Source organism: Rhizopus delemar, genomic scaffold, assembly GCF_000149305.1.
Source record: "Rhizopus delemar RA 99-880 supercont3.2 genomic scaffold, whole genome shotgun sequence".
NCBI classification, from domain to species: Eukaryota; Fungi; Mucoromycota; class Mucoromycetes; order Mucorales; family Rhizopodaceae; genus Rhizopus; species Rhizopus delemar.
This window is the reverse complement of record NW_027137828.1, coordinates 2,404,329-2,429,691: the sequence shown is the minus strand read 5'-3', so window position 1 is coordinate 2,429,691 and position 25,363 is coordinate 2,404,329. Positions and strand designations below refer to the sequence as shown.

Sequence of the window (25,363 nt, the reverse complement as noted above, 5' to 3'; positions counted from 1 at the left end):
ATTCTAGGTATGTTATTTGTTGTTCTGTTAGCTTGTTCCCTCTATATTATAATTAGTAGTCTGTTTTTTTTCTTTCTATAATATAATAATTCAGATTTGATTTTTTTCTTTTTATCTTTTGAATAAAATAAACATTCTACTCCGTGTACTGTTTATCCAGCTGATGTGTAATCAATAATTGTTAATTTCTCATCTATTTTCAAGCCTTTGCTAAATCAGTCTAGTTATACAAACAAAACGATAAAACTTTCCTTAATTAAGGTAATTTATTTGAATAGGATGTTTAGTGATAGGGGTGATACAGGTAATTCTTGCGTGTTCTATCACTTGTTTTTACAGTAATTGCCTTAATCACCCGAGGCTCCAAAGAACTGCCAGGCGGCATATCCCATTCAATTTCTTTTGCTTATAGCAACAGCTATAAATTGTTGCTACGACATTATACAGTCGGTGTAGGTATGGTATAAGTTGCGGAAGTTCGTCCATCGATAGTGGGAGACGGAAATGATCCAATTCTACCATTGTCAGCACGTTACTCTTTAATTCGCTAATATGAAATTGGAGATTTGTTCCTAATGTTAAGATTTAGTATACAAATTTATCGTGGAACGCCAATATTTATATAGTAAACTTTACCAACTGCCATTACTTGAAAGGTGTGCTTCAGCTTGTACTTTGTTGTCGCGGCCTTGGAAAACACACCCAAACGATATAGATCCCTGTTGATCTTCTTATGGTCTTTTGCTTTATCAATCGGCTTTACCTCCAAGTAACCGATCGTGAAGTCATCGTTTTCGATGCATCCATCAGGGCGATCTTGGAGATCGTTGTCTGCATCGTTGAATGGAGCTTCATTCGTCCACTTGAATAATATGTCGTCTTCATCAAAAAGCGTTTGAAGTAATGGTTGCAAGTATCTTGTCGATACTTGAAACTCCAAAACAGCTTTCTTCTGTGAATCTGAAGGAAGTATTTCGATCATGGATTTCACACAAAGTAACAACCTTATTACTACTGGGTCCATATCATCATTAATCTTGGCTAGGATCTTACCAACAGCATTCAGTTTCGACAATAGTCCACAATTGATATCATTAACAATATTAATGATATCCGACATAATATCGTATGGGAATTTTTGCTGCATGATACAAAAATCTACGGATTCGCACAAACTTTTACGAATATCTTTCATATTTGAAGAGACAAACTCATCCAAGTCTGGATGGTTTTTGTTCTTTCCTACAATCAAGATGTTTGACATGGCAAGAAGATGCTGCAGGTGAGTCTCGAAAGTCAACAAAGAAGTAGGTGTTAGGGAATTAAACACATGAGCTTGAAAACGGGCCAAAGATGTTGTGATGTCAAGTGAATCTTTCATGCTGGCTGTATCACAAGGCAATAATCTAGGCAATATGAGATCTTTGGCTTCATCCAAGCTGATACTTTCTATTGATTCCCTTCTAGTGGCTGAGGAAGAGGAAGTGGGGGTGGAGCTGCTGGTGGACACCAAGGATGACTGATTATTTTGGTCATCTTTTTGACGTTCTTGGGTTTCTTGATCCTCTTGATCCTTTTGACGCTCTTGCTCTCTTTGAGTCCAATAATTTTTGGTTTCTTTATATTTGCACCAATTATTGTAATTCTGAAATATCCTTGACTTCTGGTCATCTTCTTCCATAAATTTCATTGTTTCCTGAAATCTAATTTTTGCTCTTCTTTTGCCATAGGTTAAAAAGAAGTTAAAAAAATCAAGAAAGCAATTATCATTGTAATTTTTGCGCAACCAGTTAATTTCACTGGGGAGTCTTCTCTTTAGTGTTTTTGGTTGTGTTGGCATAGTGATATGTAAACAAAATGAATTAAAAAATAACACTGCGTCTTGCTAAATCCATAGGTTTATAAGGCTAAAAATCTTTATTTTATACTCCTGAAATGGTACGAATTTTTTGTAATATTCAAGGGTTTAAAAGTCAGAAAAGAGTCAGGAAAGAGTAATGATTGTAAAATTCAATATTGTTTATTGTTTAATTAATAAAGGCTATTTATACAAATTCATAAGAGCTCTGTGTTTTAGTCAGATGTTTAATTATTGAATGTAATGGCTGCGGCTAAAGCCATTCTTGTTTCATGTAAAAGTATTATCCTTTGATGAAGCCATCATTGGATCAGATCGGACTTTAAGATCCTTACATTTTTTAATTTTATTGTCAGTTATTTCTGTTCTTTGGTTTGTGAAAAGTACCAACAGATATTATCAGACAAATATAGACAGTATTAGCAGGTAAGTCAACTAGTTCTTCAAGACTTGACTTAATATACAATAAATAAAATAATTTAAAGGTTAAAGATAATGATTTATTTAATGAAGGTGTGAATACTATTTATGCAAATGAATATTCAAATATTGTCTAAGGGATAAGGTTCATTCTTTAATTTTTGCATTCTTTGCTTATGCCTAAAGTACAGTTGACATAAACGCGCCTTTTTCCTTTCCCGATTTGGTATTGTTGGTTTGAACTTTCGTTTGTTTGAACTTTCGTTTGTTTGGTCGGTACCTGAATGGAAGGTTATATTCTATTTCTATTGGTTGATTGAAGTCCCTCTGGTTGCTTGGGTTTCCTCTAGAAAAGTCTTGACAGGTTATTGTGAGACAATTGGTACTTAGTGATTATAAAACTACTGTTATCGATATGTATTCTTGTTGCTCTACAGCCGCACGTAGTGATTGATTTGAATATAGTAATAATTCCACCAATTCCTTCTGAGTATATTATTGTAGTATATTCGTCAAAAATAATATCTTCCTTCAGATTAAGTCAATAAACTTCTTCACGAGTAGTAATAGAATAAACGTAGTAATTAGGGATTGTTCAGTTAAAATATACAATAAATATTATATATAAATTTAAATGAACGTGAACACAAAGGATCGAGACAATAAGTATTTGTTTGTTACAATAATCCAAAAATGGAATTAAGGTTTTGTTTTATAAAAATAAAGTTAAGGACCAAAAAACTGGTCTTCATCAATCTTCAGCTCAGCACAACTTATAAGCACACCTCTTCTACTCATCATCCTGATGACATCGGCAACATCTACCCCAAGGCGCACTCCACCTACTATACCATTTCTCAATCGCCAGTGGCGGGTGTCGAATTGGCACACAGATGGCTGCTGGTTCGAAACATGGCGAAGGACAAGATCTTCGTGGTACATCTAGCTCATACTGTGTTTCCAGCTTGGTCTCTGTAATTTTTCACTCGGTTTTTTCTTTGGCATTGATCGCAAAAAAATTTACTGAAAAAAAATGTTGGTCCGTTTCCCTTCTGTAGAATAATCATTCCCAATGTAGTTTAGTTCACCATTTGTAAATATTGTATATCCCAACTATCAAGTCCACTGGACATAAAACGAAGATAGAAAAACCCAAAAACACTGTAGGACAGAAAAATCATAATAAGATTTATAACCAATAAAATCCGGGTGCCATAAACGACCTCCCTTATAAAAAAAAGTTCTTTAGTTATTGTAATTGTTTCGAAATTATACCAAAGTTTTTCAAATTCTAGTGTAACGCGAAACACGAAAAAGGAAAACCCTATGGTTATAGGGGAGATGCTATCTCAATAGCAAAGGAATTCAGGGACAACAAAAAAAGAAGAAAACAAAAGAAAAACCAAAAACAGCATAAAAGTATGAAAATCAAAAACATATAAATATCAGTATCTTTTTATAAATATTTCAATCACTATTATTATCTCATCCTATTATCTTACCTATTATTTTTACATTACCTTACTTTATCACAATAAATATCCTTTGAATCCAATTATCTCTTTATTTTATTTGTATAAATAGGAAGAACCAATAATCCCTTGAAACTTATATTTCATTGTAGATCCCTTTTATTTTATCTTTACTTTACCTTTATTCTTTTTATTCAATTCAAGTCTGATCAACTTAATAAGATCTGGTGGTCACTTACACCCAAACATACATCTATTCAATTTTACTTTTTTGGATGCAAATTACATCCAATACCTTATTCAAATATCAATATATTATATTAACGACTTACCTCAATCCTATCTAAACCCTGAAATATAAAGATTTCACACTAGTATATCAAATATTAATTGGAAGGCACACTTGTTCCAATCCTTGTTGTCTCCGTTCCAGGTTCCAGTGAGGTGGTAAAGGTTTTTTTTTTTTTTTTTGAAAGCTTTTTGAGTTCCACGAGGTTAATTGGTGTGTTTTTAGATTAGATGCTGCTACTTTGATGACATTAGGTAAGTCAAGTACACTTTTAAAATGCTGCAAGCAAAGAAATACTATATTTTGTTATTTTATTTAAATTAAAAAAAGGTGCTATTTTTTATAAGACAGATCCTAATTTTTTTGTATATATAAAGCAGTATGAGTAGTTGATAAGGAAGTATATAAAGCCATATGAGTGGTCAATACAACAGTATACAAGGAATATGAGTGATTTATAAAAGAGCAAAAAGACGAATAAAGAGATATTTTAAAAGGTATGATTGGTTACCAAATTATTCCTGGTGTAGAATAGATTATGAAAAGCAGCTAACAAGAGAGATGTCTTCACACAATGACAACTAGGTCTGTTTAAATCTGCCTAGAACTGGGAATCGTCTCTTTCGTCAATGTCAACACCCTACAGAGACTCAGAATTTATGATAAAATTTTAGGTCCGGAAAGGATGCCGATATTGACGTAGGCCAAAATACTCATTCTACCCCAGATTTTAACATAGCTGAACATAAGAGCGCATAGCTAAATATTAATGGTATGCAAAATTTGCAGTGATACATAGAGGAAACCTATAAATCGGCGAATTATATATCCTCCGATTTTGGGCATTTTCTGAGTTACAAAAACATTCTAACACGTAATTTCTTTTCCTACCTTTCTTTTATCTTTTTAATGAATCGCTGTAATGACTGGCTATCTTGTCTATATTTCTCTCAACAGAATATTTGATTACTACCGACGGCGTGTTGTTTTTTAGAGGTTTCATATTTTCCTTGTAAAGTATGGATGAAAAGAACAACATTAAGGTGCCAGACTGCTTGACTGACCTTGCATTCCCTTGCCTCATGGGTTTGGACAAATGCTTGTGCACTATACTGGCCTTTTCAACAAAGGTCTGTGCCGGCAGGTTGGTTGGACAGAATTACCCATCGTAGCAGATTTTCAAATCTTGAAAAGGTACATTCAAAAGGAGAGAATATATAACATTACTAATCAAATTGCGATTGGTTGCGAGAACAAAAAAAGGATCAAGCAAGCAAATTGATAGTAGGTTAGATTTGGGATCATGGAATCATTTTACTACAGTGAAAAAAACCAGCTTGTCATCCCAAGAGATAAATAAGTAATATTTGGCTTTGAAGTCTGATACAAGAGGACCCTTATCAAATGCAAAAACTTTTGTAGATTGGATTGTACGAATTGTAAGCCAATAAAAAACTTTATCTATAGCAGCGAGCTTGTTACTCCTGGTGTTAAGTGAAGTGAAAGGACGAAATGAATATTGATGTCCCCATTCAGGATCTTCTTTGAGTCTTTTTGCTCATTTCTGTGCAGTACGCTCAGCAATTCCAGCATGTCTAGCATATGTTGCAGAACACATGAGATTCATTCCAAGATAATAAAGGAATAGAGATTTTTGATTGTTTGAATAAACATTATGTTTTCTAGAAAACATTACACTTTACAGTAACGTTTTTTTTTTCTTTTTTTTTTTTACATCTTCCATTACGGTATCGAGTTGCAATCCTGCAGAGCCAAGCTCGTACATTATTCGTGCCTTTTGGTATCGTGTTAAAGTTATGAGCACTTCAGTGTTAAATGGATCGCCTCAGCTCCACTTTCAACTAAAATCTCGCCTGGACCATCTTCGTAAAAGAATTTATTACTCATTTCGTGTTTTCAAGATGGTTTAAATAGAAAACAACGAATGATCAGCCACTTAAAAGCAACTTACTCCCTCAATTGAGTATCATAAAACTGTCATTGGGTAGACAAATTTTTGCCCTTTGGGAATTTTAAAAATCGTCAATTGGGATTTCAAAACCCCCTTTCGAGGTTTGAGAAGCCGCCCCACAATTCAAAAAAGTGTCATTTGGAATTGGATGCACTGGGAGCAAATTCCCCTAGCGAAGTGGTCAAGTTCTTCTGCTAGATTGGCCTTTCGTGTGATAGCACTAGCTCCAATCTCCATGGTCGTTTTCTGTTTGTTTGTTCGTCGGTTTAAGCCCTATTATCAAAAATTCTTCTTATGATGGCTAGCTAAAATGGGGCATCTGAATAAAATCCTCATACACAAAAAAAAAAGGATTGGAAGTATTATACTATACTATGTGTCGTCTTATATTTTCCGCTTCCATGTAAATACAGTTTGTAAACACAATTCTGACATTAATGCTATTTATACAAATACAAAATTGTTAGTCGTTCCTAGAACAATCTCAGTTGCCTCCGCTCCGGCTTCCAATGTGGTAAATGCTCTCAGAGCCGCGCTTTATTTTTCATATATTTATAATAATAATAAACTTTCAAACCCCTTTCTTCCTTATATCTTTCAAAGCCGCGCACCATGGAATAAATTATGGGTGATATCAATGACAATGAACCAGAAAGATTTCTCACTGCAGCAGACGCACTTGAACTTTTCAAAAGACTACAAATCGAAGAACGAATCAGGAAAGACGAAGAACGATATGGTTCAGAATTACCACTGGAAATATCAGAGTATCTGGATAGCACGCCAACATATGAACACAAAGAAGAGTTTACAAGATTTAAAAAACAGTCCGCCAGGTACAGAAACGACAACTGGAACAAGCAACATCAAATCAACAAGGAAATTATTCCTGAACTTAAGAAGTGGAAAACAGACACCCACCAAGTTGTCACCTCTATCTATAAATACTCAGAGAACACTAGAATACAAGCAAGAGCAACGACAGAAATCTATGAACAACTTCGGTATTTACAAGGAAAAATTCAATTCGAGAATCCCGAAGATAAAGAGATCTTCGATGGAATCATTGATCAAGCTGCCAAGCTTGCAATGTTCGGGTTTGGACAGGCTAAGTTCCAAGACAATGATGCTAGAGACTATGCCACAAAAGCCCTTAAATTACCAGCCAGCATGCAATACAAGGGAAAGTTCCCTGAAGAGGATAGAGCAGAAAACACCTTTGACCAAGAATTTATGACAGACCTCCACCAAGCAAGATTCCAACAACGTTTACTCTACAACAACACCAACAACAATCAGCAACATGGACGTCCTTATGGAAGAGGAGGATATAGGGGAGCAAACAGAGGTTACACCAAATTTATCTCAAGACCTTTCGGTGGGAATTTTCACCAGAGAGGGAACGGACGTGGGAACCGCTTCGCCTCTCCAATCAACAATCCCAACACTTCCACCGACAACAATCAACAGCAATAACTTCACCGTTGCATCGACCAACATCACCAGCACTACAACCACTGAAACCACCACAGCCACAGCCTCAACATACACCACAACCTCCTATTCAACAGAACTACTCAATTCCAGCAGATGGCATCCTTCCCGGGGGCCGTCTGACCAATTTTTACCACAATTGGAAGAAACTGATACAACACCCATGGCCATTGAAACTGATAAGAGAAGGATATCAGATTCAGTTTACATCAATTCCAAAGCCATGTTATTCACCAAGAAGATCTGTTCCAGCAGAAGAACAAAAGGAAATAAATATTGCAATAAACAAATTTCTAACTGCAGAAATAATAGAAAAGTGTACAGACCCAATAGCAAGAGGCTACCTTTCAAGATTTTTCACCCTTCAAGAAGCAACCAAGAGGAGACCCATTCTGGACTGTCGCAGAATAAACCAATCTATTCAGGTGGAACATTTCAAGATGGAAGGGGTACCAGCTCTGAGAGACCTCATCGAACCAAACGATTTCATGGTAAAACTCGACTTACAAGACGCATACACCGTATTACCAATCCATCCAAATTCAAGGCCCTTCTTAGTATTCGAAAACCTCGGCACAATTTACCAGTACAAAGCTCTCAACTTTGGACTAAATGTCGCTCCAAGGATTTTTTCCAAAATACTTCGGTATGCCATAGAGCCTTTAAGAAAACAAGGCATAAGAATGGTCTATTACTTGGACGATATTTGCATTTTATCACAAAGCCCTCGAGATCTTCAAAAAACGACCCAAAGGGTAATAACTCACTTAGAATCCTTAGGCTTCATAATAAACATAAGAAAGAGTCTATTAACACCATCTCATGTTCAGGAATACTTGGTTTTCGAGTTCAACACAAAGAAGATGCAAATAAAGGTTCCCGAATTAAAGATCCAGAAGTTGATGCAAAGAATCAAGCAGGCGATGACGCCCACCATCAGGACATGTCGATAGATGGCGGGACTACTGGGGAAAATAACAGCCATGATTCCAGTAGTAGGAGAGGCATTACTTCATATACGCCACATCCAGAGAAGCCTATCGAGAAGTCTGACAACGCATGCATACAATTGAGAAGGTCCTTGTCATATGGATCAACAATCGGTGGAAGACATTTCTAACCAAGAAGAATGGCCTACCAATACAGAGGATTGCCTTGAAAAAACCACAAATAACCATCACGACGGACAGTTCCGACACGGGTTGGGGAGTAAACTCACCGATCATACAGACGTATGGATTCTGGACGAAGGAGGAAGCACAAATGTCAATAAACGTAAGAGAACTACAGAGTATCCTGTTTGCGCTGAAGTTACACGCAGAAAGATTCCGAAACCCCACCATCAAGATTCTGACGGACAACAATACGTCCATCAAATACACAACCAAGGCTGGTGGCACAGCATCAGTACACTTAGAGAATATAGCAGTATAGATCCAGGATGTGTGCAACAGCTACAACCTCCAGGTAATATACCAACATATCAAGAGGATCAACAATGTGGAAGCGGACAGATTATCCCGAATCAAGAAACCTCTATACGAAAGCACGATTCCAAGAAAATTTTTCAAGACCATCATGGAAAGATGGGGGCCTCTGACCATCGACATGTTTGTTACCAGGCAAAATACACAACTACCAACTTACTGGAGTCTACGACCAGACCCACAAGCAGCAGCAACGGATGCATTCTTACAACATTGGCCAATGACGGGACTATATGCTTACCCTCCGTGGAAACTGATTCCACCAGTACTGCAAATGATAAAAAGGAAGAAAATCAAGAGAATAGTACTGATAACTCCATGGTGGCCAACACAATTTTGGCATCCCATGATACTGGGGATGAAGAAGTTGAGCAAACCAATATTTTACCAATTGAATCCAAAGACAACTTTAGTCGCATGGCTGTTATCCGGCAAGCACAGAACACAACTGGAGTATCGGAGGAAACAATGAGATTCTTAGAAGACGCTCAAAGAGCAAGCACGCGAAAGACATACGACAATGGCTGGAAAATTTGGGTAGCTTGACGTCAGAAGAAAAACCTGGATTTTACAGAATACAATATCAACAACATTTTAGCGTTTTTAACTGATAACAAGCAGTTCAGCACCCAACATTTAAATACTATTCGATCGGCCATTGCTTCAGTTTTCAAGCACACACATCCTGACAAAGAACCTATTGATTACCAATCATTGATTCAAGATTTTTTCAGCTCTAAACGTAACCAACCAGTACCTGTAACAGCAGATCATAAATTGAAAACATGGGATGTCGACGTGGTCATTCAGTATATCAAGGCCAACTTGGGTAATAACCAGGCTACCTCACTCAAAAGTCTTCAACAAAAAACCATTATCCTACTATGCATTGCTACCATGCCTAGGCCAAGATCAGACATAGGCAATATACAATATAGGGATACACGGTTGGAATATGATAGTCAAGATACTTTAGCAGGTGCCAGAATCTATTTCAGACTTCCTAAAGAAACTCAATTGAAAACATGTACTATTGGCATCGTTCAAGATCAAAGCATTTGTCCTGTATTTACACTACACATCTTCCTGGAAAGAACGTTGCCTTTAAGAATTAACTTGCCGGTGGAACACAAGTTATTCTTAGCTTATATTGAAGACCCTAAAAAGACTTGTTCAGCCAAGGGAACAACCGTAGCCAATTGGGTTAAAGACATCATGAAACAAGCTGGTATTGACACCGAAGAATACGGTCCACACTCAGTCCGGTCAACAGCTAGCACCAAAGCAGTCGAAAAGGGTCACTCCATTGAAAACGTCAAACAACATGCCAACTGGAGTAGAAATACTCAAACTTTTGAAAGATTTTATTACAAACCAACTACAACACTCACTTTGGGCTCACAAATCACCAATTCAATTTTTTCTACGGAGAACCTTACCACATTGGAAGCCGGAGCGGAGGCAACTGAGATTGTTCTAGGAACGACTAACAATCAAAATGTTGCCGAAGCGAAGGCTTCCAATGTGGTAAATGCCCACCCTACATCTTGATTTTCAAATTTGCGAAACCTATTTTAGTTAAATACACCACCCCTAAAAAAAAAATGAATATTATTATTATTAGCTACTTTGAAAGATATAAGGAAGAAAGGGGTTTGAAAGTTTATTATTATTATATATATATGAAAAATAAAGCGCGGCTCTGAGAGCATTTACCACATTTTCAGCCTTCGCTTCGGCAGCATTTTGATTTACAATGTAGTATAAACCAATCATAAATTTGTCACTGCGTACGTTAATATTCTTTTGCAAGTTTCATGTTTAAAATGAAATTATGCTTTAATATTTATGCTGACAATTTAGGGCTGCTTCGAGTTTTCCTCTTTTTTTCCTCTTTTTTTTTTTGGATTAAACAGAGTTTAGAAAATAGCTGTCAAAATAGCAGTAATACCCTTATCTAGGAGCCAGTATATTTGACTATGTGAAAATATATTTATCAAAATTTTGAAAAAACAGTATTTTTACTGATTTTTAAATAGAAAAAGGTAGGCGTCAGTCAACGGAAGTGCTTTCATGCTCGGCAAATGCTTGCTTAAACCAATGGACCTCATTAAAATATAGCTCGTTCCTTGTGTCACAGATGAAGCGAGTACAGGTATAGGCCAATAGAAACTATTACTGCGCTTTAATTTTATGCCTTTGTTACACATTCAAATCCTTTTCATTCGAATAAGAGGTAATAAGCCTAAAAAAGCAAAAAGCCTGACATTTAATTTACACCTTTTCTTTTATTATTTCTTGGCTTGTTATTAAATGTCACCATACCCTTTAAACTTTACTTCTAATATAACGATCAATGAAATATGCTTTACTGATACCTGTATCGAGACCGCCTCTAGTATTCTATCGTCTATCAATATGAACATTGATCCATGTTCAGATTTTTATCAATATGCTTGTAATACCAACATGAATATGCCAGAATAATTGTGCTAACCAACTTTCTCTTTTGAATTAAAAAAGGTGGAAATTGGATACAAAATACCGTTATACCAGAGGATTTAATAGGTAATTATATAAATAATTGATGGTCTCCCTTCATAAAAACTGTATTCACTGTTGATAGAATATGGAGTCTTGGATGCTGAAGCTTATAGAAATAAAGAAAGGCTACGGGCAATTTTTGATGGAAGCTATGAAGATTTACTAAGCGCAACAATATCACCAAAAAGCTATCAAGTAGATGATAAAAACAATAGAAAAATTGACAAGAAAAACTTTAGACTTTTAAAAAACTATTACACAGCTTGCGTAGATGTGCAGACATATGAAAGCGACATGTTATTACCATTTTTGATGGACCTGAAAGTTCTACAAGACGAAACTAAAAATCAGATCAAGCGGAAAGACACTTTTCAGATAACGCCTATTTTGATGGATATTCTAAGCTCCCCTCAATATTCCTCAGATGGGATGGTTGTTGACGTTGGCGGTTTGTTTTCTCTCGAGATTTATTCTAATAATATAGACCCCAGCAGGAAGTTTTTTCTACTCACTCCGCCTAAGGATAATAAAGAATATGAGTACAAGACAATGATGGATCTAGCATCATCAGTCCTTGGCTCAAAAAATTCTACCGAAAGAGACCAAAATAGAATCAAATTGATGGAAGAAATAGGCATGGAAACTCTTTCAAATCCAGAACTATATGCTATGGTGGACAGCACAGTTTCTTTACAAGAGAGACTGGTAGAATTGGCTGGATCCATGTAATATAAATGCCCTTTTCTAGCCCAGTAAACAAACACTCGACTAACCATTTATATAGTTCTGATTATGATAGGCATACTTACACAGTTGATGAAGCTAAGGACGAGTTCGCGTTTATAGATTGGACAGGTATCCTTGCTTCTAGTATACCTCAAATCATAGATACATCCAACATATCAATTCAAGTATACAACATTGAATATTTTAAAGAGCTTAGTTACTATGCAAATATTGATGATCCTACGAGGCCAATACATAAAGACGCCATTGCGAATCATTTCATGATTTACAAGATTGCTACAGAAGCATCAAAACTTGATTCTGAGCTTCGCCAGATTATACCAGACTCTACTTTTCAAACAAGATCTAGTATATGTATAGAAAAAGTCTTGGAGCGATTTGGCTTAGCTGCCGGTAGGTTTTATTCCATGATCACGTTTGGTGGTGAGTCAGACAAGGCAAGATTGGAAGCTATGGCAACAAATATAAAACGTGCGTTGATTAAGCGAATTCAAAACGCAGATTGGTTGGATATTTCAACTAAAAATTCGGCTACTAAGAAGGTTTGTTAGCATTGATTTTAATACAGTACCTTTTTTTTCCCCTTAAAAGTCTAAAGTAAGCATTTAGTTGCGTATGATGCAAGCATCAATTGGTTATAGTACGTTTTCTCCTGATGAGCGTTCTCCTCTAGACATTCGCCAGTTTATGCATGGGCTAGAAACAGATTTTGATACATTTTACGAAACAGACCGAGCTGCAACTCGATGGAGACTACAAACTTATTGGGATACTTTAGGTGAACGATTGAACTCAACATCGTGGATGGGTATCATAACACCACAAACAGTTAACGCATTTAACTTACTCTCTAAAAACAGCGTAAGTATATATACTTTGCAATCATTTGTTATTTTTTGAAACAACTTTTTTTTAGATATTTGTTAGTGCTAGCTTTGTTCAAAAACCAAACTATGACAGAAATTATCCAGACTATTTTAATTACGCTGGAATTGGCCAGAGTATAGGCCATGAATATTCTGTAAGTTACCAACAGAAAATGTTGCTTGCTGCATTTTCTCTTACTGCTCTGAACACACGAAAAGCATGGCTTTGATGATTTAGGATCACAGTATGATGAACATGGGGAGAAAAGGGATTGGTGGTCTATTGACACCAAAGCCAAGTATGCCAAAAAAACAAAGTGCTTTGTTGATGAATACTCTAAAGCTTCTATTACTGATAAACGCGGAAAAAGTTATTTCGTAGATGGAAAGGTAAAAAGCGAAACAGAAAGGAATAAAGAAAAATAAATGCTAACATTTTTCAAGCTAACGCTTGGTGAAAGTATTGCTGACCATGAAGGTTTGACCGCTGCTTATTATGCGTATCTTGCTTCAAAGACAAAAGGAAAAGGCTACAATCCTATTTTGCCAGGATTACATAATTTTTCTACAGAATCATTATTCTTTATTAACGCTGCTCGTTCTTTTTGTTCAAAGACAACCGCCGAGGCAGAAACTGACTCGGTAATGTTTTTTAGTCTTTTAAAAATATTTCTAATTGTATTTATTTTGTAGCTTTATGATGAACATGCTCCTGATGCTATTCGAGTAAATGTGTTATTCCGAAATAGTATAGAGTTTGCAAAAGTATTTAATTGCCCCATTGGCAGTAAAATGCATCCCAGTGAAGAAAAGTGTCAAATATGGTAAGAATAAAGACCCATTTTTTTCTTGCTCGAATTAAGACTGCCTTGGTTTTTCTATCAAAAACCAAAAACTCCTTACTAAATGCTCCCAACTTATTTTCATTATCAAAGTTGAGTTCAATGTACTGATGAAATCTACCAACTTTTCTTTCTTTGTGGTTGATGTCTTTAGGAAGCTAGTCTCTGAGGATAAGTATTACTTTCTGTTGATCCCCTTATTCCTTCTGAATTTGCTACTCATCAGCAAGCAGCATTCTTTCAATTCGATCTTCCCTTGATTTCTCCATCGGCTTTCCACATGCTTGATTCTTTCGAATTTAACGCCCTACACCACCAAAAGCTGTCCCTGTCCTATTTATTTTCCCCAGAAAACGATTCAAATTGGTTGCCTCAAAACTGAAACTGAAGCCTACAATCTGCCTTCTCCTCTTTATGCATTTTTTTTCCTTTTTCTTCTTTTACCCTTGATCCTGAAGGGATGTTTTTGATTCCTTCGTGCTACTTTTGATCTGGCTCAGACGTTTAAGGTGTATTGAAGACACCATTTATTAAATTCTTTTTTATTATAATTTAATCGTATATATAAGATACATGTATATACATATGTGTATGTGTATATACGAAAGGAGTATAAAAGAGAGGATATGTGTATGTGTATAATATAGTTTCGATTAGGAAGGTAATTCAACTTCTTTTAGGCAATAATTAATTCAATGACTTCACTTGCTAACTTAGCGTTTTGCAGTACATTGGTCGATGATGCCCCAAAGGTAGGATCTGCCAAAGCTGAGAAGCCAGCCTTATCCAACAAAGATTTTTGACTAGGAAGCTGTTTTCTGGTCGTATCACTAAAGCTTGGGTCTGAACATGCTGTCAAAAGTATGGATTTAACTGATTCAATAACTAGTTGATTTGTACAGTTTAGTACTGCCTGATTCATCTTGGGAAGAAGTGAATCATATCTAATACATAAAGTTCAATACTATAGTTATCTAAGCTATAATAAATCTTACACAGTAGAAAATATAACAGGCATTGAGCTAGCAGCCTCAGCCAAGAGTCCGTACAGGAAAGCCTTCTCATTCACGCTATCAGTCGAATTCATTTGGGTGACGAGCATGGATACAAATAACAATGCAGTCGTTTCGTCTGTAACATCCAGTTTTTCAAAGATACACATACATCTATTTGCGTAATTGTCAAAATTATCATCATCATCATCATCGTCTAGGTCCAAATCAGAATTGAGCAAGCCAGAAAGTCTCAAGACTTCCTTCAATTTTTCGTTTTTAATCGCAAGCGGTAATATTCCAGCAAGATATCCTAACTGATGTGAACTGACCATGCTTATGTCATCTGTATGTTTGCATTCAATATCTAAGAATGTAGTTAATCCTTGAAAGATAATCTCTTCTCCGTTGTTGTAACGCAATCCTTTGAGGAAAATACTTGCGATTGCAAATGAAAAATGCGCATCAAAATTGACACCACACAAATGGTCGAGTTGTCTAGCTACATTTGCCATTGGTTCACGAGCTGCGAGCAGGATATCAACAATAGATTCACCAGTAAAATAACCTGCGGAATCAATGGCACGCAACACAGAAAGTAAGAGCTCTATAGCCATAGAAAATATAGGTCCATTATTTATCTCGACAAGAGCAACAGCAACCCAAAACAAAGAAAGTAAGTATCTTGAGTCTGGTGGTAGACTTTCAACAATATTCTTGAGACACATCATTATACTAAGAACTAGATTTGGATCAGATTCATTAAAGATGGCCAAAGCTCCTCGCAAGGCTACTAGAATTTGGTATAATAGGTCATCATCCATTTCCTCTCGTCCTAAACAGCCCAGCACAACAAAAGCCTGTGGTTGAATAGCTGGATTAAATTGGAAAGCGGTACTTGCTACTAAGCTCATCCATCGTGCACGCCAAGCATTAGCCATGTCTATTTTTTTTTTTTTTTTACAAATATAAAGTCAAAACTCGGTTATTTTCTTTTTTTTTTTTTTACCAAATTAACTTACCAGCAGAGGGAGCACTGTACGATAAAACTTCGAATAGAGTGTTGACGATAGTTTCCAGTGCATGAAGCGATATAGGCTCAGCTATATCTGTTAGTGTTTCCTGTGTAATTGTGAATGCGCTTACGTGAGGCTTAAATAAGCCAAACAAAAGTCTAAATTTGGTATCAGAAATTTCACTAAGAACAAGCTGAAGTTTCTTTAAGTTTGCTTCTTGAAGGGGCATGCATGTACATAATGACTGAATAATATTTACAACAAGTCCATGAACAGAAGCCCTGATGAGGGTTGGGCCAGCACCAACAACTAAAGATACAATGTGAAATATTTCGGGTACATAGCTTTTGACAGGTCCACGATTATTGAATGAAAGCATCAAAACTAATCGAAGAAGGGCAGCTATCTCATTCCATGTCCAATGATCCGTCAATGTTCTTGTTGGTTTGAATGACGTTTTTTGCAAAACTTTTCGTAATCTAGAAACCACTTTTCCTCGGACGGCAATGTTTGAAAGAGTCACGAACGTATCAGCCATTGCTTCAGCTTGCTGTGAACCAACCCCATGCTCAATTGAAAATTGGATAAATGAGTCAAGCACTAAATTGAGTATATCATCAATTTGTCCTATTGTCTTCCATATCTTAGCTTGAATAAGCTTATACATCTATTAGGCAACAGATAGCATGTTAAAAATTTGTGACAAGTAATATAGAAAACACTTACATCAGTACGAGCTATAGTTAAATCAATTAAATTACGGAGTACTTCTTTTGTCTTAGAATTTTCTTGGTCATTGTCTGCTTTGCTACTATGACAGAATTTTGATAGGTTAGGCAACCAAGGCATCATATAATCCAGACACAAATATCTTAAGGGTTCGCTTGATTTTTGGAAGCCAATAAAGCATTCACTTAAGAATTCCAATGTCAGATTAGGTTGGCTTTTCGCAACTTTTTCACTAATAGCTACAACAAATGCAGTGCTATTTGCAGGTAAGCAAAGATCTAAAACAACAATTAGATTTTCTTATTGTCTTTCTTTTGTGTGTCATTTTTGCCAAAATACCTTTTGCATCCAGTAATTGATTACTGAGATCAAAATGAAATGTAATACTCAAAGCATATAATAAATTATATGCAGTAAGTCTTAGATTTGGATCGTCGCTACCAACGTTCAATAGTGCCATATTCAACAATCTTCCTGGCACATCATTTGGTCGAATGCTTCTTTCGGATATATTGTTGGGTCTCGTCATCTCCAATCGTCTCTTATTGTGACGAATATGCTATATGAAAAAGAGCGTTGATATTAATTATTTTACAAGCTTTAACTCGATTATACTTACATTCACAATGGCATCTCGTTTCATTGATGTAAATACATGCTGAGTTTTACCTTTATACTTGAAATGAAACTCGTTTACAATTTCTTGATTCCTAGTATTCGGTACAATGGTAATATCTTCAATATCTGAAATCATGTAAACATCGTTGAGAATAGTAGTAACATTATAGAGAAATTCTTGCTTGCGAACAGTCATAACTTGCATATATTCGGCGCTCACTTTGATTGTAACAGGAACGTTAACCTTATTTTGCGCTACTCTACCAGCAGGATGGAAAACGTGGCTCTGATCTGTATCCAAGGAAGCTAAAATGAAAGAGGTTTGCCAATGCTTTTTATCATGATTTTTTCGTCTTACTTGTTGACTTTGGTAAACGAAGTTCATTTGGATTAATGTATTCATACATTTCAGCCAATGTAACAGCAAAACTAAAGCGTTTGGCTAGCTTGTGTGTAATAGGTCGAGGAAACTTCTTTACAGCTTTTCGCATGTCAGAATTGGGATTATATATGATAATGTTTGCTATATTATCATATACATCAAAAGGTAACAGTTGAACGAGCTGGATAACATACTGATTAGAAATCTCGTTTGCTTGAGTAAACAGGGTCATATCAAAAACTATTTCAATGCTTCGATTAGATGCACGTTCCAGTGTCTATTGCCAAAAGAAAAAAAAAAGATAAGCTTTAGCATATTTGCTGACAAAAAAGACATACAAGTTCATTGTAATAATTACCTGTAATACATGATAAACTAGCAGTTCAAAGTCGATAGAATCAGCGATCACATTACGAGCAATATAGTAAAATACAGGCCGATTCAATTTGGAAACTCCACCTTCATAGAAAATGTTTTTGGAAATAATTAAATCCACACTTCGATGACTGTTGCGTCGCATGAAATCAGCATAGAGTTGATTGGCCGCTGCAAATGCATAGCTTTTGAGTCCACCAAACTCTGATTTGGATATCTCTGTTGGTCGTCCTAACTGGGCTATAAGATTTGACATTTTATCAAATTGTTGTTTAATCTTAGTAGCTGTTTCTGGGTCAACGTGTTGACGCATACGTCGGGTTGCAAGCTCTCTTGAAACTCGTTCCATATTGTCAAACAAGACCCGGTGAAGACAATTGTAATCTTTCTGTTCCATTGGTCGAATTTCTGGTCGTACATCCTCTACTACCTTGCTTCCATCCTCCAATACGGTTGTGGTTGGTGGTGGGACTTCTGATATTTCTCTTAAAAAGCTTGTGACCTTGTAGATATTGCTCGTCAAAAAGTCATTGAGAACAATCATATAGGTTTCCTTTGCGCCAAACAGGACATTATTAGCCAAATTTTGAATAACCTTTGTTGCAATCAGATGACCTCTCTTCATTTCCCGAGATACTACAGTATTTGGTTTTATTAGACCTTCTGATTCAGGAGAAACGATTGCAGGGCAAAAGAAACGTAAGAAAATGAATGCACCAACAGCAGTATATTTCGCTTCAGGATAACGTTCTCGTACAGACGTAAGAATACAATGGCAAACTTCACGGAAAGCTCTGGATTTAGAAATGCGTTAGCTACAAATAATTTGTCGTCTTCCCTTCCACTCCTTTTTTTATATACCTTGGTGCCTCATTTGCAGAATCACATATGGCATTTAAAAACATTTCTGTAGCACTTACAACGTTCTGTTTGTTCCTTGCCACATCTTCTCCACTACCTACTTTAGATTGATCCAGTTCAAATGTTCTTTCTTCTGGAGACTTTTCTGCCAATTTTATAAAGACAGGTTGAAGAACGGACTTGACATAGTCAGCGCCGTTTTGCTTGGCAAAGACAGATAAAATTCGAGTAGCAATACTTGTTCGTCTCAGGAGTTCTGTTTCAGTGTCTATGGATAAAGAGAAAGAAAACTTTTAAACAATTGGATTATTAACTAAATTAGTTCTTATTACCTGTATTTTGAACTTCTTTATGAATAACAGCCTTCAATAGATCCAATGTTCTTCCTCTAGAAGCAAAGCACGCCAGAAGGGCATTAGCGGCGTCTTCAATATCAGAAGCTGGACAAACTTCACACAGAGACAACGAAATATGAAGGTCTTCTCCAGCAAGCATCTAGAACAAACAAATAAATACGAAAAAGATATACAAGAGGTAAATCAACTTACATCAATTACTTTTTCATAGCGATCTGTCATAACCGTTTCAGCTAAAGTCTCGAACTCAGTACCCTGATTTAAAATGTTTGTCAAGACTTTCATGAATGCAGTACGCATTTGGGGATCGTCATGGTAGCCCATAGACAAGGAGTATTTTAAACCGGCATCCACATTAGCACTTAAAAGGTTTGACATAGCCAAAATTGTACTTTCTTTAAGTGGAGCCAAATAAGTTGATATATTTCCCTTGTGCTTCACATTCGTGTGATCAGAATAAAGATGACGCTTCATCATATCATTTTTGTTTGTCGCTTCAGAGTCTCTGCATCGGTTGAGCAGCTTGAGGAAGAATGTAAAATACTTGAAAAAGATTCTGCTCTTAATAGGCGTCGAGTCAACTTCATGCACAGGATCTGGTGATTGAAGAGGGAGCTGATGAAGTAAGCCAACAATCGTGTTCAAACATGCCAAGTCTAATTCTCTATGTAACTTTTCTCCCTGGGTTGATTCAAAAGTAGAATATTGAGAGGCTAAATCGGGTTTCTATAAACAAAAACGAGTAAGAAAGAGATGCTTGCATTTTGTTTTATTTTTACCAAAGAGAAGTCGCTTGTCCATTCTACTATAATTTCTAGTAACTTGTTACGTAACCTAAACTCTTGTCGTAAAGTAACTTTATCTTTCTTCATCATTAAAACCTCAGTGAGTTGACAGAACTTGATCTTGATCTTTAATGCAGATTGTCCATTTCCAAGTTTATTTAAATATTTTGCATATTGGTCAATCAAGCTACTAAAGTCTACAGTCAATAGATTTTCAAACGATCCCTCCATGCGGTCCAATATAAGTTTCAAAACGCTAATGGCTTGTTCAACAAACAAGGTATTGCTTGCATTACAGATTGGATCGCCATCAGGGCCAAAATATTTTGCCAGGACTGTTTCCATGTATCTAAATAGCATTGAGTATAGAGCTGGAGATAGATCAGTTCCTAAAATCTCTTTGACCCATTCACGAATAATAATGTTGTCACATAATAATAAATCAACCATGTCCACAACAAATCTGTTGACCATAGCTACAGATTCATTAGGGGCTGAAACGCGTCTTAATGCTGTGCCATCAGCAAAACCTGCTCTAGTACCAGAAGGTGAAGTAGGGGCTGTATGGCCTGCATCGGCCATTAAGCAAATTCCTCCTAAGGCGGCCAAAAAACCAGCATAATTTTGCCACTCTGAAAACCTATCTTCATCCAAGACGGTGGTTGTCATGCTTGTAGCGTGTGTTTCTGTTTTGTTTATGGAGGTATTACTGTTTGCTTGTCTATTCAAAGCTGCAGGGTTTCTTAATTTATCATGCCAAGTAGGTCCGGCGCGTCTATTTGGTGTATTGGATGACGATGTTTCTTGGATCTCATCTTTAGACTCTTCATGTGGCTTAATCATAGAAGGTATCATATATTTCCATCTTTTATAAACTTCTTCCCACGCAGCAAGATTACCAGGTGCATAGTGAGTCATCATACGTAGTAAACGACGAATTTGCTTTTGTTGCGATTTACGTCCAGTAACAATGACATTATTAGAAGAAAGTTCTCGATAGATAGGTAGATTTTCTACAGCCATTGTAAGCGTCTGATGGGTATCATCCATACTGTCCACTAATTGAGCTTCAATACAGACAAGTCCAAAACAATCAATAGCTGAAGAACAAATTTCAATATCTGAAGAACAAAGCAGAACTAAAAGTGCAACTTCTATAGCTATAGCACATTGTAAATGCTCCTTTGCATCAGATCCTTGAGTGGCAACATCCTGTTAATAGATGTTAATCATTCTATTACTTTCTCTCTTTTTTTTTTTTTTTTTTTTTTTTTTTTTTTTTGAGCATCTTACTTGATTTGCTTTAAGAAATTCATTTCTGGCCTCAAATAATCTTTTTAATAAATCCAATAAACGTTTTAGGCTATCATCTCTTTCTCTCATATCCAGTAGTTGCTTAGCTAAGGTGAATATGACTTGAGAACCGACTTTCCAAAAGGATTCCATAAAGATAGGAGTTGGACCCCACTCTAAGATGTAATCCGGTGAGTGTAGTTTGAACAAGCACATTGCTGCCGCATCTCTAACATATTGATCTGGTTCACGAAGACAATTGGTAATGGCAACCATAGCCATTGCATTTTGTTCAAGTCGTTCATTGTCATTTCCCTAAGATACATGTGTTGGATGTTTAGGTTATTAATATATATATTTTTTTTACTCGAATTGCAAGTTTTGGATCTGTCTGGTATAGCCGCAACATATCCAAAATCAACTCCAATCTTTCACTGTTTTGATCCACTCGAACAATGTTTTCTCTTCTTGATCTTTTATCGGTTGTTGAGCTCATGATGTTTTGTTTTCTAGCATTAGACACAGAGCTCGTGCCGTTCATGTCTAATTTTGAAAAGTCTTTGTTTGCAAACTCAACAAAGAGTTTTCTTAATGGGCCAGCTAATGAATCATATAAAGTAACAATAGATGGGTTCCAAGGGAGTCTGTTTTCCTCTGATGCTATAGCCAAACATGCTTTGACTAAACTGATTTTAAATAAAGTAGGAGCACGGCTATCCAAACAAGAAGAGAATATGTTGCGTAAAGCTTGTCGCGGGTTCAATCGAAACATGGCTACCATACAATCTGCCAAAAGAGTTCGATGATCAATGATGATCCCAAGACCGTTCATCAAACTATCAGCAATCAAAGGCTTCTCTGAATCAAATAATTGTCCTCTTAGCTCGTTTTCTACTTCAGGTACGATACGTCGAAGAGCTGAAGAATCTGTCTTTGATACATAAGTTGCAGCTTTACAAATATCCACATAACAAATAGTCGCCAGTTCTGCCATCCTACCTCCTTTTAAAGACGTTCTTAATGTGTTTAAGAACATGGCCTTTTTATACAAAAATGAAAGACATATATTACTGAATAATGTTTAACATGTATAAAATGAGACTTTTACCTTTTTAGAATTTACTGATCTTGCAACATCGGGAGAGTCTAAGGAATAAAGGATATCTGGACAAAGAACTAATAGCATGGTCTGTAATGGCCACAAGATTGCCTTCTTTCTTGTTGTATCAGCTAAGGATAGACAGATTTCGAATAATATATCTGGTCCACCATCTAGTTTCTTTTGGCTTTGACACAGTTGCATAAATTCACCAGGATATGTTTCAATCCAGCCCCAAATAGATCTGCGCAAAGTAGCTGCTACGATTAATTGCGTCGCTTTTTTCAAGTGCATAAAGCTGTTACAAAATTCTATAATAGGAAAATGTGTTAACAATACGCAAAATAGAAACAATGCATCCTTACCTGTCAAGACGGTTGCCAAACGTTTAGAATTTAATGAGCAACACTCAAGTAATCTCATATCTGATGTTTCAGGGTTTTCATCACTTGTGGTTGATAAGTACAGTATACGCGCTTTGATCTTTGTAAAAACTATATTCCAATTACTAGCACTTAGATATGTTATTACTCTGCTAGATGCCTTATAAATGTCCAATACAATATCTGCTGATGTCCTTGAAATATTGCTAGGTGTATAGTATTCAGATCGAGTGATTTGAGTTACATGGTTGGTAGCTTGGCCGTATTCTCTTTCTTCCATAACAGTTGTTTGATGCATTATACGGGACATAACATTCATGATTGACTTTGCTAATGAGTCCTCAAAAGGTGGTGGATCATCCATTTCTAAAGGCAATGGTCCATCGTTAAATGACCATCTACTTTGATGATTGGAACTATCGAAGCTGTGTATTGATCCTTCATAGCTATTCTTTGCTGTAGAAGGATTATCACACTTTGAATCACGCATACACTGCCAATGGTATTGCATACAGGCTGATAATAAACGTAAAACGAATAATTGTGATTGCAGGTTTTCAAGTGGAAAATTCTCTTCATTAGAAGGCATCTAAATAAATAAGAAAGGATAAGAATAACTCCTTATAACCTTAACTCTCTTATTTACTTTAATACTGTCTAATAAATTCAGTAAGGTAATTGTAATTGTCGGTAATCTAAACTTTGATAATTCAATCAAAGCAGTAACTATTTTTTTTAAAAAAGTTTAATTCCCCGCAGTTGGTATTTCTTTCTTTTTTTTTTGGTTACCTCTAAAAAAATGGTGTTGAAAAAAAAAAAAAGAAAAAGAAAAAAAGAAAGCTTTAAATGAGAGAATAGTAATGGGTTTATATCAACTCACGTTTGATTGACTAAAGGATCATTTTCTAATGCATCTAATTTCTTTCCACTATTGCTAGGTAGCTGTAACCAAGCTTTCATTATTTTTCTGCTTTTATATAAATTTTAATTTTTTAAACGTTTACCCTAACAAGTATACGATTCACTAAACTCGCAATAAGTTTTGTGTCTGGACTCATCTATAGCATTCAAAAGGAGAAGGTTATGTGATTTGCAATTAGATCTTGTCGGGAAAGAAAAAAAAGAGAGAAGAAAATTGATTTTTTCGAAAAAAGGGAATAAAAAAGGAACGGTTAAATAAAACTCTTACTGCTGCCTTTCTTTCTATCTATGCGGACAATAAAATAAATTTGTTTGCTTCCCTCCCCCCATTTTTTTTTCCTCTCTGATTTACTAATTTGACTGACGCACAAAAAAATATTTTCGATACGCGTTCATTCTAATACAAACTCTTTAAATACTTTGCGTTCAAAGATAAAAACTTTTTAACGAGTGGACTTTAATTTTTTAGCTTAGCATTTAAATGTTTTTATTTCAAGATAGGTTCAAGTAGTTAAATGCGCGTCAAAATGATCCTGCTTATTCTTTTTTTATAGTTATTTCGTTGTAAAGGCTTTATACAATTTATTGTTCAAGCCAAAGAAATAAATAACAGATATACTAGTCTGGTATTTATAAAAATTCTGTTATTTTACTTTAATTAGGATTGTTTATCTCTCTTTCTTTTACTGTTTAGTAACATTAGCCTTTTATCTTTAAGGAGTAGTGTAATCAGGATAACCCTTTTTTATAGAAGTTGTCAAGGCAACTGGGTTATATCAGTTTGCAAAATAATAATACGTGCTATTAGTGAAGCTTTGTTTTTAGCTATCATTTTTGCATGCTCTTTCTTTTTTTTTTTTTTTTTTTTTTTTCATTAATACTTGAATAATGATTGTCTTTGCATCTTTGGTTGTGTAGCCTATTGGATCAAATTTGTATTATCTGACAGTTGCTATTGAATTGATGGCTAATATTCGTTTGTATTAATACATTATGTTTCAAGTTCACATTCAGATTTCAATACTTGTTCTTAATTAAAGTGTTATCCCTTAAATAAAATCAAACTTTTTATTTGTTTGTTTGGAACCAGTTCCCCTTATTTTAAAATCCGTATAATGCAGGTCAAACCATGTTTGGTAATGTACTTTACTAAACTCACCATTCTCAAAATCACTCGTTTATTTACATGCAAAATATGATGACATGTTGAATTATCTTTTTTTTTTTTTTTCTAAACAAGTAAGATTAACAGTCTTTAATTTATTCTGTTTACCCTTTGAATATATTTATTGTTTTATCTTATTTCAACGTTATTACAATATAAAACATATATTCAAAGATAATATATATTTTGATTTAATAAAAACTCAAACTTTTTCTTTAGCAAAAATAGACTTGTCAATCAATTTTTTAAAAACATAGAATAGTTTTGTTTCATTCCTTACACGTTGTAAGACATTTAAATCAATTATTTTTTATCATCAAAGTTTAGCTTTCTTTTTTTTTTTTTTCTTTTTTTTTATATGAGAAAACAATAGAATTCTTTTCAATAATGATTGTAT

General features: G+C 35.4%; 5 protein-coding genes across 5 annotated transcripts; 3 read left to right on the top strand and 2 right to left on the bottom strand.

Annotated features, from left to right (window-relative positions):
- Positions 1-539: 539 nt before the first annotated feature.
- On the bottom strand, positions 540-1,690 carry RO3G_03161 (uncharacterized protein; the record flags this gene model as incomplete). The annotated part of the gene is made up of 2 exons (XM_067657752.1): positions 540-547; positions 637-1,690. 2 exons carry the CDS (start codon positions 1,688-1,690, stop codon positions 540-542), a joined length of 1,062 nt encoding a protein of 353 aa, XP_067513853.1.
- Positions 1,691-6,635: 4,945 nt separating this feature from the next.
- Positions 6,636-7,487, top strand: RO3G_03160 (uncharacterized protein; the record flags this gene model as incomplete). The annotated part of the gene is made up of 1 exon (XM_067657751.1): positions 6,636-7,487. The coding sequence occupies one exon, from the start codon at positions 6,636-6,638 to the stop codon at positions 7,485-7,487; it is 852 nt and encodes a 283-aa protein (XP_067513852.1).
- A 2,290-nt stretch (positions 7,488-9,777) lies between these two features.
- RO3G_03159 (uncharacterized protein) lies at positions 9,778-10,625 on the top strand (the record flags this gene model as incomplete). The annotated part of the gene is made up of 3 exons (XM_067657750.1): positions 9,778-9,821; positions 9,931-10,519; positions 10,617-10,625. 3 exons carry the CDS (start codon positions 9,778-9,780, stop codon positions 10,623-10,625), a joined length of 642 nt encoding a protein of 213 aa, XP_067513851.1.
- A 1,460-nt stretch (positions 10,626-12,085) lies between these two features.
- RO3G_03158 (uncharacterized protein) lies at positions 12,086-12,834 on the top strand (the record flags this gene model as incomplete). Its single annotated transcript, XM_067657749.1, has 2 exons — positions 12,086-12,261; positions 12,321-12,834. The coding sequence occupies 2 exons, from the start codon at positions 12,086-12,088 to the stop codon at positions 12,832-12,834; spliced, it is 690 nt and encodes a 229-aa protein (XP_067513850.1).
- A 1,833-nt stretch (positions 12,835-14,667) lies between these two features.
- Positions 14,668-23,469, bottom strand: RO3G_03157 (uncharacterized protein; the record flags this gene model as incomplete). Its single annotated transcript, XM_067657748.1, has 17 exons — positions 14,668-14,935; positions 14,987-15,926; positions 16,006-16,666; positions 16,726-17,006; positions 17,068-17,287; positions 17,348-17,652; positions 17,705-18,005; positions 18,087-18,897; positions 18,965-19,232; positions 19,297-19,459; positions 19,513-20,046; positions 20,100-21,317; positions 21,399-21,713; positions 21,766-21,998; positions 22,182-22,329; positions 22,507-22,808; positions 22,863-23,469. 17 exons carry the CDS (start codon positions 23,467-23,469, stop codon positions 14,668-14,670), a joined length of 7,575 nt encoding a protein of 2,524 aa, XP_067513849.1.
- Positions 23,470-25,363: the final 1,894 nt, after the last annotated feature.